Source organism: Hypanus sabinus, chromosome 26 (genome assembly GCF_030144855.1).
Source record: "Hypanus sabinus isolate sHypSab1 chromosome 26, sHypSab1.hap1, whole genome shotgun sequence".
Lineage (NCBI taxonomy): Eukaryota > Metazoa > Chordata > Chondrichthyes > Myliobatiformes > Dasyatidae > Hypanus > Hypanus sabinus.
This window is the reverse complement of record NC_082731.1, coordinates 46660927-46682233: the sequence shown is the minus strand read 5'-3', so window position 1 is coordinate 46682233 and position 21307 is coordinate 46660927. Positions and strand designations below refer to the sequence as shown.

Here is a 21307-nt window from a genome sequence, read left to right as displayed (position 1 = left end):
TTATTTTGAGAATGGTTACTCCTGTGTTTGTGCTCAGTATAGGCTTGCTAGTATAGAGGTGATGTGCTAAGTATGGTTGTGTGGGTTAGGATATCTGCAGCAGTTTCAGAAGATCATGTTAATGGTAGTTGCAAGGTAGGAAGTCAATCACTTTATAATTTCGGTCAGTCAAGGCTCTAAGTAAGAGAGGCGGATGGAGGTTTCAGCATTATTTGTGGCAAGGGTGGAAATGCTGTAAATTCCCTGGCTAGGCAGAATTCCTGCTGAGAGTACAACTTGTACATTGTATGTGGAGGAATCGAGGGGTCCTGGGGGTTTACATCTATCAATCTTTTGAAAATGGCGCACAAGATGATAGGGCCGTAAGAAAGTGTAATGGTGTGCTGGCCTTCATTAGCCAAGGGATTGAGTTTAAGAGCTGTGAGGTAATCTTGCAGCTGTATAAAACCCTGGTTAGACAATGCTTGGAGTACTGTGTTCAGCTCTGGTCGCCTCATTATAGGAAGGACGTGGTAGCATTAGAAAGGGTGCAGAGGAGATTTACCAAGATTAGACAGCATGTCTTATGGGGATAGATTGAGCATGCAATGGCTTTTCTCTTTGCAGCAAAAGAGGATGAGAGGTAACTTGATAGAGGTGTACAAGATAAGAGGCACAGATTGAGTGGACTTTTTCCTAGGGTGGAAATGGCAGATATAAGGGTCTGTAGGTTTAAGGTGTTGGGAGGCAAATATAGATAGATATCAGCTGTAGTGTTTTTTTTAACACAGAGAGTGGTGGGTGCATGAACTCTGATTAACACTAACCCGATCAGGGTATAACCAAGTAACCTGCCTGGTATGTCTTTGGACTGTGGGAAGTGACCAAAGCACCTGAGGAAAACCCGTGCATTCCACAGGGAGGATGTACAGAGACTCTTCACAGAATGGCACCGGATTTGACCTCTGAACTCTGGAACGCCATGAGCTGTAATCGCATCGTGCTAATCGCTTTGCTACCACTATCAGGCCCACTTGTTAAGCACACAGCAAAGACATTTTACACCGCCTTCGCCATAGCAAGCTCAATGGACAATACCCTCGTAAACAACATGGATTCTGGATGAATAATCAGTCCTCATTGAGAATCCAGTTAATCCCCTTCTTAACGAAGGAGAAAAAGGAGACCAGGGCAAAGCCTCATTTTCCAAGTGATGTGGAATCTTTAAAACTTGCCCAAGCAAGTATTATCTTCTCAACATTTTATCTGAAGGACAATACCATTATATCATAGAGGCATTGAGAAGTACAGTACAGAATCTAGCCCTTTGGCCCATCTTGTCCATACTGAAACCATTTAAACTTCCTACACCCATCAGCCTGCACCGGGTCGACCAGTATCGACCGGGACGATACCCCTACCATTCATGTACTTATCAAAGCTTCTCTTAAATGTTGAAATTGAGCTCACATGCACAACTTGTGTTGGCAGCTTGTTCCACACTCTCAACACCCTCTGAGCAAAGAAGTTTCCCCTCATGTTCCCCTTTCAGCCTTAATCCATGTTGTATGTTGCAGTCCCACCCAACCTCAGTGGAAAAAGCCTGCTTGCATTTACCCGATCGATACCCTCATAATTTTGTATACCTCTATCAAATCTCCCCTCAATCTTCTATGTTCTAAAGAACAAAATCCTAATCTATTCAACCTTTCCCTATAACTCAGAGTTTCAGGTCTTGGCAACATCCTTGTCAACTTTCTCTGTACTTTTTCAACTTTGTTTACACCTTTCCTGTAGGTAGGTGACCAAAACTGCACACGGTACTCCAAATTAGGCCTCACCAACATCTTATACAACCTCAGCATAACATCCTGTCTTCTGTGCTCAATACATTGATTTATGAAGGCCAATGTGCCAAAAGCTTTCTTTACAACCTCATCTTCCTGTGACACCACTTTCAACGAATTGTGTACCTGTATTCCCAGATCCTTTTGCCCTACCATACTTCAAAGTTTCCTAATGTTCCCTATGCAAGACCTACCCTGTTTGGTCCTACCAGAGTGCAGCACCTCACACTTGTCTGCATTAAATTCCATCTGCCATTTTTCAGCCCATTTTTCCAGCTGGTGCAGATACAACTGCAAGCCATGATAGCCTTCCTCTCTGTCCACTACACTCCCAATCTCGGCATCATCGCAAATGTTTGATCCAGTTAACCACATTATCATCCAGATCGTTGATATTGATGACAAATGACAATGGACTCAGAACTGATCTCTGCGGCACACCACTAGTCACAGAGGCAACCCTTTACTACCACTCTGTGGCTTCTCCCACAAAGCCAATGTCTAAACCAATTTACTACCTCATTTTGAATGCCAAGTGACTGAATCTCCTTGATTCCCATGTGGGACCTTTGCCTTACTAAATTCCATGTAGACAAAATCCACTTACTTGCTTTCATCCACTTTCCTGGTAACTACCTCTAAAAAACTCCTTAAGATTGGTTAGACATGATCTGCCACAACAAAACCATGCTGGCTATGCTTAACAAATCCATGTCTATCCAAATACTTATAAATCCAGGCCCTTAGAATACCTTCCAATAACTTTCCCACAACTGATGTCAGACTCATTGGTTTATAATTTCCTGCTTTCTGTTTAGAACCTTTTTTAAGCAGAGGAACAACGATGGTGTGGTAAACTATGTATACCTGTCTGGACATGCCCCGCTGCTGACTGCTCCTGTGGCTCCTCCCAGATTGCTATCCTCCAATCCTCTGGTACCTCTCCTGACGCTGAGGATGTTTTAAATATCTTTGCAGGGACCTTGGCAATTTCTGCACTTGCCTCCCATAAGATCCAATGGAGCACCTTCTCAGGCCTTGGGGATTTATCTTCCCTGATTTGCCTCAGGGTACAGATGCAAACAATGCATTTAAGATCTCCCCCATTTGTTTTGGCTTCACACATGGATTACCATTCCAGTTTTCCAGAGGACCAATTTTGCCCCTTGAAATCCTTAACGTATCTGTAGAATCTCTTAGGATTCTCCTTCACCTTGCCTGCCAGAGCAACTTCATGCCTTTTTTAAGCCGTTCGTAAGTGTTTGTGGTGAACTACGTTTACCTGTCTGGACGTGCCCCTCTGCTGACTGCTCCTGTGGCTCCTCCCACAGACCCCAGTATAAAGGCGATTGGAGGCACTGCCCCTCCCTCAGTCTCCAGGATGTTGTGTGGTGGTCTCTTGCTGCTGATGGTGCTTTCCCCCTCTCAAAAGTCTATCTCGACTCATGTCTCCGAGATGGTGCATCAGTGTTCCCGGCATTTCTTGTACTCCCTGAGCATCTCATTTGTTCCTGCCTGCCTATAGCTGCTATGCACCTGCTTTTTCTCTCAACCAGGGACCCCTCCACTTTTTACCTTTTCCTTTCATTCTGACAGGCACATAGAAACTTTAAGGGTAAGACAATCCATACATTTTGCAATGTTTCATCTATGTTCACACATGACATTCAGAACAGAAAAACTGTCATAGAGTCACAGAAAAGCACATCACAGAAACAAGCCCTTTGACTCATCTAGTCCATGCTGAACCATTTAAACTGCATACTCCCATCAACCTGTACCAGGACCATAGCCTTCCATGTCCCTACCATTTATGTACCTATCCAAGCTTCGCCAAAATGTTGAAATTGAGCTTACGTGCACCACTTGTGTTGGCAGCTCGTTCCACACTCTCACAACCCTCTGAGTGAAGAAGTTCCCCTTAAACTTTTCACCCATAACCCTTAACCCATGGCCTCTACTTGCAGTCCCACACAACCTCCTGCTTGCATTAACCCTATCAATACCCTTCATAATTTTGTAAGACTCTATCAAATTTCCTCTCAATTTTCTACATTCCAAGGAATGAAGTCCTAACCTATTCACTGTCCATGCAATACGATGAAATACACGATAAAATACAGTGAAAGAACTTGAGTTACATTAAGTATATATTTGTCTATTAAATAGTTAAGTTTAAATAAGTAGTGCAAAATAAAACAAATTAAAAATGTAGTGAGGTAGTGTTCATGGGTTGAATGTCCATTTAGAAATCAGATGGCAGGGAGGAAGAAGCTGTTCCTGAATCACTGAGTGTGTGCCTTCTGTACCTCCTACCTGATGGTAACAGTGAGAAAAGGGCATCCCCTTTGTGCTGGGAGTCCTTAATAATGGATGCTGCCTTTCTAAGACACCGCTCCTTGAATTGGTCCTGGGTACTTGTAGGCGAGTACACAGGATAGAGCTGTTAGAATGCTCTCCACGGTACATCTATAGACGGTCAGGCTTCTGTACCTCCTTCCCGATGGTAACAATGAAAAGAGGGCATGTCCTGGGTGGCAGGTGTCCTTAATGATGGATACAACCTTCCTAGAGCTCCTTGAAGATGTCTTGAATACTACAGAGGCTGGTACCCATGATGGAGCTGACTAAGTTTACAAGTTTCTGCAATTTATTTCAAACTTGTGAAGTGCCCACACCCCCCCCCCCCCCATACCAGATTGGTGATGCAACCAATCAGCAGAATGGTCTCCAAGTTACATCTGTAGAAGTTTTTGAGTGCTCAGGTCCTCCAGACCCACAACATCCTTGTTAATTTTCTCTGTACCATTTCACATCGTTTACATCTTTCCTGTAGGTAGCTGAATACTGAACATAATACTCCACATGAGGCCTCACCATGTCTTATACAACTTCAACATAGCTTCCCATCTTCTGTACTCAATAACACACCGAAATGCTGGAGGAACTCTGCAGGCCAGGGAGCATTTTATATATTTGCTTGGATTTCCAGCATCTGCAGGTTTTTTCTTGTTTCTGTACTCAATACTTTGATTTATTAAGGTCAATGTGTCAAAAGGTATCTTTAAGATGAGTGTTATCATTCAAGTCAATCAAAATGTGCTGCTTATTGCCCAGGTAGACTGCGGTGAATAAAAGACAAGAAAGTTCAGGCATGGAGTAGATCATTGAAGCAGAAGGCCCATTCTTTCTAGAAATAGAAGTCCGTTAACTGTGAACTTCAGTTGAGGATGGCTAATCTGTTGAGGAAGGTTCTGCAAACTTACTTTCTGTTCTGCTGTCATACTCCAGCTTTCATATCAAAATAGACGACTTCCTCTTTCGGGTTACTGTTCATTTTTAAGCCATCAGTAGCTCAAAACATATTGATCATCTTAAGTGAGTCACTGAAGAGCTTGTCAAGGCAGCTGTAATCAGAAAACAATTGGTAAGTGGCCTTGTTGTGTTTGGTGTGATTTGTATGGTTGACATTTTGATATTGTCCTTTCCTGAACATCCCTATCTGTATTATACACTTGGTTTACTTAACTTACTATCTTACTGCGTTATGCCACTGGCGTCTAGGGCAGTAATGATGATCCTCCATCTCTGACGGTGTTCAAGGCTTCCTTCATCATGTCAGTAGCTTCCTCTCGGTTTTCACTACTGTCACTCATGCAAGTCCCGGGTGGAGATTCAGGAATACCATCGCACACAGATGTAGAACAATTCTTCATTGCTGTTTCTGTAGCAAGTTTGTTTGACCAGTCAGGGTTGTTAGCCTTAAGCTGAACCCCCGAACCTGCAGGATCAGTGGACTAATCTTAGTCTGACCTCTACCCTTTGACCTGTTTGGCATGGGTGACCCTACCAAGAGGCAAAGCGTAAAGTCCTGACTCCAGCCAACATAGCTCTCTGGGTCATTGAGGCACGCAAACCTCCAAACCCAACTTCAAGGTTGTGATTCACTTAGAGGAGGTTTACTTAATGGAGACATTTAATCAGTAACAAGGTGCATTTAATCTACAAAGCTAATTTTTTGCAAATGAATGCCCTCTGCGGGGATCCCAGCTATTCAGATACTTGTTCTAGGAAATTGTAGATGTCATCCCGATGATATTATGAATTCTATAATTAATAAAACAGCTCGAGAGGCAAGGGGCAATACATGTTTACTCCCCCAAATGGAAAGGTGAGCTAATCACTTAATTAAAATCAAAAAGTAGTGGATAATCACACTTTAAAATAATTATGTAACAGAGATCCAGACACTAATAAATCTGTGTACAGAAGGGAACATTTATTGCTAGTACTTATGAATTACAGATTGCATCTGGGACTAATTCATTTTGAACTGTGGGGTTTTAATTTATATTAAAAAGTATCACAGAATGAATTTACCCCAGTGTATAATTCTTTACATCTTTTACTACTTTGAATTCCTCAGACTGTGCGCATACAAAAGCTTTGATGCTTGGAAATGATTACATGCACAAAGGCATTTTTATGCTTTAATCCTTTTTGAAAAAAAATTGATTAAATATGATTGAGTAAACTTTGCATATCATGCAGTTTAAAGAAACGATATTTTCTATTTTCATCTGACATAAACTCCAAAGTTCACAGTAAATTTATTATCAAAGAACATATATGCCACCGTATAGAAGCCAGAGATTTATTTTCTTGTGGGTACACTCAATAAATCCAATAACCAAAACGGAATCAAAGAAGGACTATGCCAACAGGGCAGACAACCAGTGTGCAAAAGACAACAAACTGCAAAAATGAAAAGAAAGAAATAATAATAACGAATTCCCAAAGTTTATGGGAACATTTCAATGATGGGGCAAGTGAGGTTGAGTGAAGGTATCTCCTTTGGTTCAAGAATCTGATGGTTGAGGGGTAGTAACTGTTACGGAACCTGGTGGTGTGAGTCCTGAGGCTCTTCTACCTTCTTCCTGATGGCAGCAATGAGAAGAGAGCATGGCCTGGATGATGGGGGTTCCTGATGGTCGATGCTGCTTTTCTGCGTCAGTGTTCCATGTAGATGTGCTCAATGGTGGAGAGGACTTTACCGGTGATGGACTGGACCATATCCGGTCCTGACGAAGGGTCTCGGCCTGAAACGTCGACAGCACTTCTCCCTATACATGCTGCCTGGCCGCTGTGTTCCACCAGCATTTTGTGTGTGTTGTCCGGTACTTTTTGTAGGATTTTCTATTTAAGGGCATTGATATTTCCATACCAGGCTGTGATGCAGCCAGATAATATACTCTCCATTACACATCTATAAAAGTTTTTCAAAGGTTTAGATGTTATGCCGAATCTTAGCAAACTCCTAAGGAAGTAGAGGTGCTGCCGTGCTTTCTTTGTAATTGCACTATGTGCTGGGCCCAGGACAGGTCCTCTGAAATGAAAACACCGAAGAATTTAAAATTGCTGACCATCTCCATTGCTCAAACTTGCTGTTGATGAAACAGAAAATCCTGTGGTTTTCACCATGTATCCAAGTGACACCAACTGAACATGAGCAATTGATAATGTACCATGAAACCACAAGATTTTGTCCATGAACTTAGGGAAGGAAGCATGAATGATCAAATCACAGGGGTGCCATACTCCTGGAGTCAATCTCTTCTAAGACGTAAGGCTATTCTTCATCCTGTAAAAGCTGGATCTGACACTCTGCTCTCACATTCCCTTTCAGTACTACTGTTGAAGAACACTTCAGAGTTTGTGTTATCATATCTTCTAGTTAGCAAACTTGCTGAAACTGTAAGACTTAGCATGATTGTTACTTGCCTAACACAACAGCTTTGAGATAAGTGTGCAGTGTACCTCTAGCCTGGGGTCTGCTTTGTCCAGCACCACTGCTACATCCGCCAAATGTGGAACTTCCCACTGGCCAAACATTTTAATTCCCATTCCGAATCTGGAGGACCAGTGGACCACTCTTGTGCTGTGATGAGATCACCCTGGGGTTGGAGGAGCAAACCTTATATTCCATCTGGGTAGCCTCCAACCTGATGGCATGATTATCGATCTCTCCTTCCAGTAATTCTTCCCTCCTTCTCCCCTCTTCTTCTATTCCCTAATCTAGCCCTTTACCTCTTCTCCTTGCCTATCACCTCCCCCTGTGTCCCCTCCTCCTTTCCTTTCTGCTCTGGTCCACTCTCCTCTCCTATCAAATTCCTTCCTCTCCAGCCTTTTACCTTTCCCACCCACTTGGCTTCACCTATCACCTTCCAGTTAGTCTCCTTCTCCTACCCCCACTTTTTTTATTCTGGCATCTTTCCCCTTCCTTTCCAGTCCTGAAGAAGGGTATCAACCCAAAACATTGGCTGTTTATTCATTTCAGTAGATGATGCCTGCCATGCTGGGTTCCTCCAGCATATTGTGTGCATTGCCTCTAACATGGTGGCATTTTTAGTTAGGCAGTGCTTTTTCAGGTCTAATGAGCTGACCCCATTTTGTTGTAGGAGGCCAACTGTATAACAAAACTCATAATGGCTTTGACATGTAATATATAATGTGCAGAGCCTGCCGGTGTCCAAGGGAGTTAACTGTGGCCAATTGGTTTTAAAGTGCATTTATCTTTAAAGCTGTTCTGTCAATTAAAGGGGGTCAAAACCCCTTCAAAACACATGCATGCTGTCACCAGTGGATGCAGAAATGCACTCTGTAGAATAGTGTAGACTGTCTGATGTGAGTGATTCCAAACAGAGCTCATTGTCTTCTCTCACAGTTCCAGTAATTTCATGAGATTGTGGGTCTGATGTTTGAAGAGAAATTTATATCCATCAGAGTTTGGAAGAATGGGGTGAGATGACATTTGATTCAACAAAGTTCTAACAGGGCAGAGTAAATGTACAAAGGATAAGACCATAAGATATAGGAACAGAATTAGGCCATTTGGCCCATTGAGTCTGCTCCGTCATCTCAACAGGGCTGATCCAATTTTCCTCTCAGCCTCCTGCCTCCTCCCTGTCTCTTTTCATACTCTGACCAATCAAGAATCTGTCAACATCTGCATTAAATATACATAAAGGCTTGCTCACCACAGTTGCCCTAGGCAATGAATTCCATAGGTTCACTACTCTCTGGCTAAAGAAGTTCCTTCTCTTCACCATTCTAAAAGGATGCTCCCCTTTTCTGAGGCTGTGTCCTCTGGTCTTAGACTCTCCCATCATAGGAAACATCCTCTCCACATCCACCATTTGAGAGGTTTCAATGAGGTCACCACTCATTCTTTAGAATTTTGGTGAATATAGGCCCAGAGCCATCAAACACTCTTCATATGACAAGCCATTCAATCCTGAAATCTTTTTTGTGAACCTCCTTCGAATCCTCTCCAGTTTCAACACATCCATTCTAAAACTGCCCAGAACTGCTCACAATACTCCAAGTGAGGCCTCACCAGTGCTTCATAAAGTCTCAACTTTACATCCTTGCTTTTATATTCTAGTCGTTTTGAAATAAATGTCAACATTGCATTTAACTTCCTCACCACCGACTCAACTTGCAAATTAACCTTCAGGGAATCCCGCACAAGGACTCCCAAGTCCCTTTGCACCTCAGATGTTTGTATTTTCTCTCCATTTAGAAAATAGTCAACCCTTTCATTTCTTCCACCAAAGTGCATGACCAGACAATTCCTGACACTGTATTCCATCTACCATTTCTTTGCCCATTCTCCTAATCTGGCTAAATCCTTTTGCAGCCTCTCTACTTCCTCAAAACTACCTGCCCCTCCATCTATCTTCATGTTGTCTGCAAACTTTGTCAAAAAGCCATCAATTCCATCATCCAAATCATTGACATAGAATAGTACAGCACATTACAGGCCCTTCGGCCCACAATGTTGTGCTGACCCTCAAACCCTGCCTCACATATAGCCCCCCACCTTAAATTCTTCCATATACCTATAGTGTAAAAGAATCAGTCCTAACACAGACCCCTGTGGAACACCATTAGTCACCAGCAGCCAACCAGAAAAGGCTCCCTTTGTTTCCACTCTTTGCCTCCTGCCAATCAGCCACTGCTTCATCCATGCTAGAATCTTTCTTGTAATACCATGGGCTTCTAGCTTGTTGTACAGCCTCGTGTGTGGCACTTTGTTAAAGGCCTTCTGAAAATCCAAGTACACATCAACCAATTCTCCTTTGTCTATCCTGCTTGTTCTTTCTTCAAAGAATTCCAATGAATTAGTCAGGCAAGATTTTGTTGAGGAAACCAACCTGACTATGGCCTATTTAACCTTGTGCCTCATCCTTAATGATTGAGTCCAACATCTTCCCAACAATCAAGGTCAGACTAAGAGGCCTATCGTTTCAGTTCTTCTGCCACTCTCCCTTCTTGAGGAGTGGAGTGACATTTCTAATTCTCCAGTCTTCCGGAACCATTCCAGAATTAGTTATACTTGAAAGGTCATTACTAATGCCTCGATATTCCCTTCACCACCTCTTTCAGAACCCTGGAGAGTACACCATCTGGTCCAGGTGACTTATCTACCTTCAGACCTTTCAGTTTCCCAAGAACCTTCTGTTTAGTAATGGTAACTTCACATTGCATCATACTGCTCGTGTCCTCCACAGTGAAGACTGATCCAAAATACTTATTCAGTTTGTCTTCATGTATCTGAAGAAACCTTTGGTATCTTCTTTAATATTATTGGCTAGCTTACTTTCCTATTCCATCTTTACCTTTCTTTTTAGTTGACTTCTGTTGGTTTTTCAAAGCTTCCCAATCCTCTAACTTCCCACTACTTATTCTTATTATATGCCTTCTCTTTGGCTTTTATGTTGCTTTGACTTCTCTTGTTAGTCATGATTGTGTCATCTTTCCTTAAGTTCTTTAATCAATTCTGGTTCATTACACAACACCTGATCCAGAATAGCTGATCCTCTAGTGGGCTCAACCATGAGCTGCTCTAAAAAGCCATCTCATCGGCACTCTACAAACTCCCCCTCCTGGAATCCAGCACCAACCTGATTTTCCCAATCTACCTGGGTACTGAAGCCCCCATGACTATTGTAACATTGCCCTTTTGGCATGCATTTTCTATTTCCCACTGTAATTTGTAGACCACATCCTTACTATTGTTTGGGGATTTGTATACAATTCCTATCAGATTTTACCCTTGCAGTTCCTTAGCTCTATCCACAATATTCAACGCCTTTTGACCCTCTGTCACCTCGATCTAATGATTTGATTTCATTTTCTGCCAACAGAGCAATGGCACCTCCTTTGATTGCTGCCCATCTTTTCAGTACAACGTGTGCCCTTGGATAATAAGCTCTCAGCTATAATCTTTTTTTTTCAGCCATGATAAGGCCTACAATATCATATCTGCCTACATGATACTGTACATTCACCTACAAATTCACAAATTCACCTACCTTATTTTGGATACTGCATGCATTCAAGTATAACACCTTGTCCGGTATTCACCCTTTTCGATTTTGTCTGCCTTTTATGTTGCCACTCATCCTGTTGACTGCAAATTTTGCCCCATCAACAGCCTCTTTTCACTACACATTGCCTCTGTTTGTAAACCAGTTACCTCATCTGCAGCATTATAATCAGACTTTCCTGTGATATTCTTGCATTGAAATATTTGCAGCTCAGGACACTAGTTACACCATACTCAACCTTGTGATTCCTGACTTTGTCTGAGGTCTTACCAACATCTGTCTTCACAACCTTTCCATGAACTGTACTGGCACTCTGGTTCCCATTCCCCTGCAACTCTAGTTTAAACCCCACCATGCAGCATTAACAAACCTTCCCACTAGGATATTAGTCCCCTTCCAGTTCAGATAATCCCTTCTGTACAGGTCCCACCTTCCCAGGAAGAGACCAAAAATCTTATGCCCTTCTTTCTACACCAACTCCTTAGCCAAATATTAAACAGTATAAACTTCCTGGTTCTGGCCTCGCTAGCACGTGGCACTGGCAGCAATCCTGAGATCACAACCCTGCGGGATCTGCCCTTTAACTTAGCACCTAACTGTCTGAACTCCCCATCCAGAATCTCACCACTTGTCCTACCCATGTCATTGGTACCTACACGGATCACAACCTCTGGCTGTTCACCCTCCTACTTAAGAATGCTGAGGACTCGATCTGAGATATCCCCCAACCCTGGCACCTGGGAGGCAACATACCTCCAGGAATCTCGTTCTCACCTACAGAACTCCTGCCAATTCTCCTAATATTGCGAGCAGTTTTATCCCCTATCGCCTTTCCTTCTGATATCAGAGGGGACGAGGCAAGCCTTTAAACCACAAGGCTATGGTCCTCTTGAATTATAATAAAGGATAATCTATTCTTAGACTCCCCCACCATCAGAAACATCCTCTTCACATCCACTGTACTAAGGCCTTTTACCAAGCAATAGGTCACCCCTAATTCTTCTGAGTTTCAGAGAGTACAGGTACAGAGCCATCAAATATTATTCACATGTCAGGCTTTTCTTTCCTAGAATCATTTTTGTGAACCTCCTTTGAACCCTCTCCAATGTCCCTTCTGAAATAAGAGGATCCAAAAATGCTCACAATATTCGAAGTGAAGCCTTGCCAGTACTTCATAAATGTCAGACAGGAAAACAGAGTGGCAGCATGGTAGCTTCGAAAACTGCAGCTTAAAGGCTGAGATGCAATGGAGGGCAAATTGCAAGCCAACTAGAAACAGAAGATATGGAGAAAGACTGGATCATGAATGAGAGAGAAAAAGGTCAAAAAGAAAAAATAATAAATAAAGTAAAAATAATAATACTAATAAATAAACAAGTAAATCAATTACATATATTGAATAGATTTCAAAAAACATGCAAAAATAAAAATACTGTATATTAAAAAAAAGTAGATAGTGTCCAAAGCTTCAAAGTCCATTTAGGAATCAGATGGCAGATGGGAAGAAGCTGTTCCTGAATCACTGAGTGTGTGCCTTCAGGATTCTGTACCTCCTACCTGATGGTAATAGTGAGAAAAGAGCATGCCCTGGGTGCTGGAGGTCCTTAATAATGGATGCTGCCTTTCTGAGACACCGCCCCCTAAAGATGTCCTGGGTACTTTGTAGGCTAGTACCCAAGATGGAGCTGACAGTAGCCCCTCCACACCAGACAATGATGTAGTCTGTCAGAATGCTCTCCACAGTACAACTATAGAAGTTTTTGAGTGTATTTGTTGACATGCCAAATCTCTTCAAACTCCTAAAGTATAGCCACTGTCTTGCCTTCTTTGTAACTGCATTGATATGTTGGGACCAGGTTAGACCCTTAGAGATCCTGACACCCAGGAACTTGTAGCTGCTACTCTCTGCACTTCTGATCCCTCTATGAGGATTGGTATGTGTTCCTTCGTCTTACCCTTCCTGAAGTCCACAATCAGCTCTTTCGTCTTACTGACATTGAGTGCCAGGTTGTTGCTGCGGCACCACTCCACTAGTTGGCATATCTCACTCCTGTACGCCCTCTTGTCATGGCATAATATATATCTTATTTTAAAATTAATAATTGTTAATTTTTCAACCAATATTCAGCAAATGTCACAAATGATTCACGAGGTATAATTCAATGGCATGTTCTGTCTTTTCACAGGGGAACAGAGAGTTTGTCTCAGTCATGTCCTTGTACACTGTGATATGTCTGACTATGCTTTGGGGTCTGATAGATACCACAGAAATACAGAATGATTTCTACGACAGGTAGGTTTGGTACATTACTCTCTGCTGAAGCTGATACCATAAATTTAGTTTCTAAAAATATTACTGAATTCTCTATTTCAATGCCTCTCTCTTACAAAGTAATCTTTCACATTGTATCCAGAAAGCGAATTGCTGAGCACACAAAAGCTGGAGGAAGTCAGCAGGTCAGGCAGCATCTGTTGCAAGGACTGGGAAGGAAGGGGGAAGACATCAGAATAGAAAGGTGGGGGGAGGGGAGAAGAACAAGCTAGAACGTGGTAGGTGGGAAAAGTAAAGAGCTGGAAAGGAAGGAATCTTATAGGTGATGAGAGTGGACCATACACACCCATAGGAAGTACTTTCCATGCTTGTTTTATAATAAAAGTCTGATAATCCACCATTTGATTGTTCAGAATCCCCTGTGGGTTTGGTGTCTGGCTCACTGGATTCCTGTACTCCCTTTAAACCAAAGGCCCAGTTTTCATACTCTCTTTAAATTCTCCAGGGCCCCGTTTCTTGTGACTTTTGAAACCCATTCATTCTGTTTGTCACTCTTTCTTGAACCCATTAAGACTCTGTTTCCTTTGAAACTCAGTTTGTTTCTGTTCTCCAAAGCTTCCTTTAAACTCACGAGGGTCTTATCTGCTATATTTAAAGATCCAAAATGTACAAACCTGAAACTCATCACCCCAGAGACAGTCTCAAAACAAAGAAACACCACTCAAAGAAAAACACCAACCCACCCGCACCAAAAAAGCTAATTGTGCAAATGGTAACAAAGAAATATAAACACAAAAAATTAAAGAAATCCAGGCACATTCGGTTCAGCTCAGTTTATAACGTGAAACCGCCTTGATGGAAATCACCCAAAGTAGCAACAGAGAATGGAGCAACCAGAGACACATGTCATACTCCTGTTATGCGTAACACCTAAAAAAGTGAACATTTTAAAAATTGGAGTATTGATTGGATGAATAACCAGAAGTAAAAAAAAATAGTCAATCCCTCACCAGGGTTCTGAACACAGGAGACAAACAAAGTTTGACTGCGTTTTCCCAATCCGAACCTTGAGCTCTTTAACAAACTGGTCATTAACTAACTAGACAAAGCTGAAGTAGAATCTGTAGCTACTGATCACACACACACACACACACAAATTGCTGGAGGAACTGAGCAGGTCTGGCAGCATCTATGGGGAGCAGGTCAGTATCACATGCACAACACAGACAGTCTTGCACATGTATTTTCTAAGGGAAAATCTTTGCCTGACAAACCTGTTGGAATTCTTTGAAGAAACAACAATCAGGACAGACAAAGCAGAATTGGTTGTGTACTTTGATTTTCAGAGGGCCTATGACAAGGTGCCACACAAGAGACACAAGCTACAAGCCTATGCCTTTATAGGAAAGATAAAGCAGGAGATTGGCTGATTGGCAGGAGTTAGTGAGTGGGAATAAAGGGAGCCTTTTCTGGTTGGCTGCCAGTGACTAGTGGTGTTTCACAGGGGTGCTGGGACTAATTCTTGTTACATGATATGTCAATGATTTGGATGAGGAATTGATGGCTTTGATGCAATGTCTGCAGATGATACAAAGGTAGGTGGAGGGGCAGGTAGTTTTGAGAAAACAGAGAGGCTATAGAAGTTACTTAGAAGAGGAGAATGGGCAAAGAAATAGCAGATGGAATACAATGTCGGGAAGTGTGTGGTCATGTACTAAATGGTGAGAAAATACAAAAATCTGAGGTGGAAGTGGACTTGGGAGTCCTTGTGCAGGACTCCCTAAGGGTTGATTTGCAGGTTGAATCAGTGATGAGGAAGGCAAGTGCAACGTTAGCGTTCATTTCAAGAGGACTAGAGTATAAAAGAAAGGATGTAATGTTGAGACTTTATAAAGCACTGGTGAGGCCTCACTTGGAGTATTGTGAGCAGTTTTGGGCCCTTTATCTAAGAAAGGATGTGCTGGCATTGGAGAGGGTTCAAAGGAGGTTCACGAAAAGGATGCTAGGATTGAAAGGCTTATCAAATGAGGAGCGTTTGATGGCTCTGGGTCTGTACTCACTGGAATTCAGAAGAATGAGAGGGAACCACATTGAAACCTATTGAATGATGATAGGCCACAATAGAGTGGATGTGGAGAGGATGTTTCCTATAGTGGGGGAGAGTCTAGGACCAGAGGACACAGATAGAGTGGATGTGGAGAGGATGTTTCCTATTGTGGGGGAGTCTGGGACCAGAGGCCACAATAGAGTGGATGTGGAGAGGCTATTTCCTATAGTGGGAGAGTCTAGGACCAGAGGACACAGATAGAGTGGATGTGGAGAGGATGTTTCCTATAGTGGGGGAGAGTCTAGGACCAGAGGGCACAGATAGAGTGGATGTGGAGAGGATGTTTCCTATAGTGGGAGAGTCTAGGACCAGAGGACACAGATAGAGTGGATGTGGAGAGGATGTTTCCTGTAGTGGGGGAGTCTAGGACCAGAGTTCACAGATAGACTGGGTGTGGAGAGGATAGTTCCTATAGTGGGGGAGTCCAGGACCAGAGGACACAGCCTCAGGATAGAGGGGTGTCCTTTTAGAACGGAGATGAAGAGGAATTTCTTTAGCCTGAGAGTGGTGACTCTGTGGAATTCTTTACCACAAGCAGTTGTGGAGGCAGATATTGATTCTTGATTAGTCAGGGCATGACGGGACATGGGGAGAAGGCAGGAGATTGAGACCGAGAGCAAAATTGGATCAGCCGTGATGAAATGGTGGAGCAGGCCCGATGGACCAAATGGCCTCATTCTGTTCCTATATCTTATGGTCTTATATATAGATAGGGTATCTAAGACTTTAGCACAGAACTGTATTTGTGAACATGGAACGGAGAGCGAGCTTGTAAATCTGGCAGGAGCAAAGAATATTGGGAATGGTGAGGGTGAGGTGCCACGAGAGGGTGTGGGACAGATGGCAGAGAAGGAGTGTCTAGGGCGAGGGTAGACACAAGTGCAGACACACCCAGCCCTGCAACACCAGGTAAAGTTATTTGATTCCAAACAATTGGTTCATTGATCATTACAGAATGTCTCCCCAGTGCTTCCCACTCCCTCCCCTCTCCCTTCTCCTTTTCCCAAACATGATTCCCCTCTCCCTGTCCCCTTCCCACTCTCAGTCCACAACAGAGACCCAGATCAGAATCAGGTTTATCATCACTCACACATGTCATGAAATTTGGTTCATCTTGTGACAGCAATACAGTGCAATACATAAAATTACTACAGTATTGTACAGAAGTTTCAGGCACCCTTGCCATTTATATGTGCCTAAGCCTTTTGCATAGTGTAGTAGTTACCCATCAGATCTCTAGGGAAAATCCACATCAATCATCAAACCTAAAAGGCAAGCCCCAGAATTCTGCACATCCCTCTGATCTAATAGGAATGGGAAGTAAAGACAATGGCCTGTTTCACCCACCTCCTTCAGAGGGTTCCAATGGGTTGCAAACAGAGTTACAAAGAGAAAACCTCGGCAAAAGCTCGTAACTTACTGCCTGCTAAGCATCTGGTGATTAGGACAGCAGTGAAGCTCCTCCATCTCCGTTTGTCCATACCATCGCACTCAGATGTAGAAGGATTCTTCACTGCTGTTTCTGTAGCGATTTTTATGTCCAGTCAGTGAGCTGAACCCCTGAACATGGATGACCGGTGGGCCACTCTTAGTCTGGCCGCTGACCTGCTTGGCATGGGTGACCCTACCAAGAGCCAAAGCATAAACCCTGACTCCAGCCAACATCGCTCTCTGGGTCATTGAGGCACGCGAGTCTCCAAATCACAACGAGGGTGTGGTCCTCAAACTCAGGCTCATGTTTCTATTCTTGAAAGACTGAAATTCACACTGAAATTTATAAACTTTGTTTTGAAGCTGCAAGTGGAAATGCCTGATATTTGCTCAACTGTGGCCAGGATCATTTTGCATGGTAAGAATTTTGTGAATAAGTGCTGCACTGATAGTTTTCTTTGTAACGCTAAGTTTAAATGGTTGATTTTGCAAGCTTCAGGAGTCTCAGGATACTGTTAGCTAGAATAACATACGTAATTTTGTTGGTACTCCATATCCAATACAAAACTAGATGGAGGCATTGTACTGGTGCCAAGGGACATGGTTCAAAACAGGAGAGAAAGGAATTATTATTTCACTGATTTATATGGCATAACATTTGCTGCTTTGAGCAGCAGCACAGCACAACTATATTGCAAAGGAGAAGAATAGCAAAGTAGTGTTGATAGACCTTTCAGAAATCTGATGGCAGATGGCAAGAAGCTGTTTCTGAATCATTGAGGTGGACCTCGTAGGCGAGACAAGCTTGGAAAAATGCTCTTCAAGGTCTAAAACCAGGAAGTTAAAAAAATGCAGTTAGGAAATGTTTGTTTCTGTAGATCAGAGAAAGCTGTAAAGATGGTGCATGGCTTGGGACGGGCCGTACTGACCCTTTGAGCCACACCACCCAGTAACCCCACCCCCCCCCCCCCCCATTTAATCCCTAGCCTAATCACAGAACAATTTACAAAAATCAATTGACCTACTAACCCGTATGTCTTTGGGCTGTGAGAGGAAACCGGAGCACCAGGAGGAAACCCATACATTCCACAGGTAGGGCATATGGACACCTTACAGATGACGTTGGAATTGGACTTGAGCTGTAATAGTGCCGAGCTGACCACTACACTACCGTGGAAGAAGTAACTCTGAAAGTAGAGGAAACAGGATGGGTAGTTAAGATGATAAGTTTCTCAATGCTCAGTGCTGTTTTGTTTTGTAACTTCAAAACATTAAACTAACTCAAAGGAAGACACGGGAGTCTGAAGTGTGAGTCTAACTTCATCTTTACGTGAAGCGAGTTGCCTGCTAGCATCATTAAGTATGTAGCTCCCGCATTTTTGCACATAATCATGATGAATTAACTGAACAACAAAAAAAGCTCAATCAAGCAATATACTTACAAGATAACACAAATATTACTGAAGTATTAAATACACAATAAATGTGATAAAACAATTGTTTCAAACCAGTTGATTGTCAAATCACGTCAATCACTTTGGATTGAAGAAAAGCTTGCTTTGAACTTTGAAATAGAGATGAGGGTAAATGATAGGAATCTAAGAGGCTGATAGAGAGCAATAGCTTTAATTGGAGCAAAACATCAAATTATCAGAACATTCAGCTGTGGGGGCGAAGTCAATGATTTGGATGATGGAATTGATGACTTTGTTGCAAAACTTGCAAATGATATTAAGATAGGTGGAGGGGCAGGTAGTTTTGAGGAAGTAGAGAGGCTACAGAAGGACTTAGACAGATTAGGAGAATGGACAAAGAAATGACAGATGGAATACAGTGTCATGTAGTGTATGCTCATGCACTTTGGTAGAAGAAATGAAAGAGTTGTCTATTCTCAAAATGGAGAGAAGATATAAAAACTCGGGAGTCCTTGAGCAGGATTCCCTAAAGATCAATTTGCAGGTTGAGTCAGTGGTGAGGAAGGCAAATGTGATGTTAGCATTCAGTTCAAGAGGACGAGAATATAAAAGCAAAGGTGTATTTGAGACTCTGTAAAGCGCTGGTGAGGCCTCACTGAGAGTATTGTGACCAGTTTTGGGCCCCTGTCTTAGAAAGAATGTGCTGAGACTGTAGAGGGTTCAAAGGAGATTCACAAAAGTGATTCCAGGATTGAAAGGCTTGTCATATGAAAAACGTTTGATGGCTCTGGGCCTGTATTCACCAGAATTCTAAATAACGTGGTGACCTCATTGAAACCTCTCGAATGGTGAAAGGCCTTGATAGAGTGGATGTGGGGAAGATATTTCCTATGATGGGAGAGTCTAAGACCAGAGGACACTGTCTTAGAATAGAGGGGCATCCTTTAAAATGGTGAAGAGGAGGAATTTCTTTAGTCAGAGAGTGGTAAATCTGTGGAATTCCTTGCACAGGCAGCTGTGGAGGCCAAGTCTTTAAGTATATTTAAGGCAGAGATTGATAGATTCTTGATTGGTCAGAGCATGAAGGGATACAGGGAGAAGGCAGGAGATTGGGGCTGAGGAAAATTGGATCAGCTAAGGTGAAGTGGCAGAGCAGACTAATTCTGATCCTATATCTTACAGTTTTATGGTATAGGTCAATGAGTATATTTAAAGCAGAGGTTGATAGGTTCTTGATTAATCGAGATGTCAAAGGTTACATAAAGAAGACTGGAGAATAGATTTGGGAGGGATAATAAATCAGACATGATGGAATGACAGAGCAGACTTGATGGTCTGAATGACCTAAATTTGTTCCTTCATCTTATGGTGTTATGGCCTTTTTGTGTCAGAAGATTGGGAGCAAAGTAAAGGTGAGCTGAGTCCTAGATAGTTGTGAATTTAAATGCAAAATCATGCGTTTGTTAGGTGCTGTGTTGTACAGCGTAGGTGATCATTGTTTTTCCATGACCGTGATCATTCTTGACAAATTTTTCTACAGAAGTGGTTTGCCATTGCCTTCTTCTGGGCAGTGTCTTTACAAGATGGGTGAGCCCAGCCATTATCAATACTCTTCAGAGATTGTCTGCCTGGTGTCAGTGGTCACGTAACCAGGACTTGTGATCTGCACCGGCTTCTCATACAACCATCCACCACCTGCTCCCGTGGCTTCACATGACCCTGATCAGTGGGGTTGGGTGAGGGGGGTGGGGTGGTTTAAGCAGGGGCTACAGCTTCCACAGCCAACTGTGGCAATGAATTCCACAGGTTTTCCACCAATTCAGTTTAGATAACATTGATATAACAACAAAAATTTGAAAGAAATTTTAAACCAAACTTATTTCTGTTTCTTTAGAGTTTTCCCAGAAAATCCTGCCACATTCCAGATCAGGTGAATGACTGGACTATACACGGACTCTGGTAACTGAGAACTGTCTATATTCAGCCTATATTGCATTAAAGTGTTATCATATCTCTGGAACCTGTAGGTTTCAGCTGCAGGATATACAAAAGTTTATTAATTATCTAAGTATGCACAGTATACAACTCTGAGATTCAGCTTCTCCAGAATCAATTGCTATATTACTAAAATTTTTACAATGTTTGCCTTACCAGTGACATACGTTCATACACATCCTGTGTATAAATAAGGGAAAATATGAAGAGGGAAAGACAGCCTGATTCTCTCTGTCTTTTCGTGTTGCTTTTTCACACTTCTTCCCAGTTCCCTTAAAAGACTGATGAAATGATACCTTGCACAATCAGTATGAAACAAAGAGTTAAGAAAGTCGTAGACATCAATAAAAGTGAAAAAGGATCTAGTGCTTTTAGTCATCAATAAAAATCTTCATATAGTTGTGAAGATTTCATTATAAGGATTATGGTGTGTTGGTCTTCATTAGTCCAGGTGGGTTGGAGACTGAGATCAAGGGACGTGAGGTCGTGTTGCAGTACTATAAAACTCTGGTTAGACCACACTTGCCGAGTATTGTGTTCAATCCTGGTTGGCTGTTTATAGGAGGATGTGTAAGCTTTATTGAAGGTGCAGAGGAGGTTTAACGGGATGCTGCCTGGATTAGAGAGGGCAGGTTGAGTAAGCCAGGGCTTTTCTCCTTGGAGCAAAGGGGTAAGAGAGGTGGTTTATTAGAAGCATACACGGTGAGATTGAGTGGACAGCTAAATACTTTTTCCCAAAGTGGAAGTGGTTTAATACCATAGAAACATAAAAAATCTTACAGCACAATACAGACCCTGAAAACTTACAGACCCTTCAGCCCACGAAGCTGTGCCAAACATGTCCTTACCTTAGAACTACCTATAGGGCT

At 42.5% G+C, this 21307-nt stretch overlaps 1 protein-coding gene across 1 annotated transcript in view; it reads left to right on the top strand.

Annotated features, from left to right (window-relative positions):
- The first annotated feature begins 5180 nt into the window (after window positions 1-5180).
- The window catches only part of rnaset2l (ribonuclease T2, like), a 66860-nt gene continuing 50733 nt past the window's right edge, over window positions 5181-21307 (top strand). The window contains exons 1-4 of the mRNA XM_059951350.1: window positions 5181-5253; window positions 13405-13511; window positions 17392-17446; window positions 20338-20402. Coding sequence (XP_059807333.1) covers window positions 13429-13511; window positions 17392-17446; window positions 20338-20402 — 203 coding nt within the window. The 5' untranslated portion in view covers window positions 5181-5253; window positions 13405-13428. The remainder of the gene's footprint in view (window positions 5254-13404; window positions 13512-17391; window positions 17447-20337; window positions 20403-21307) is intronic.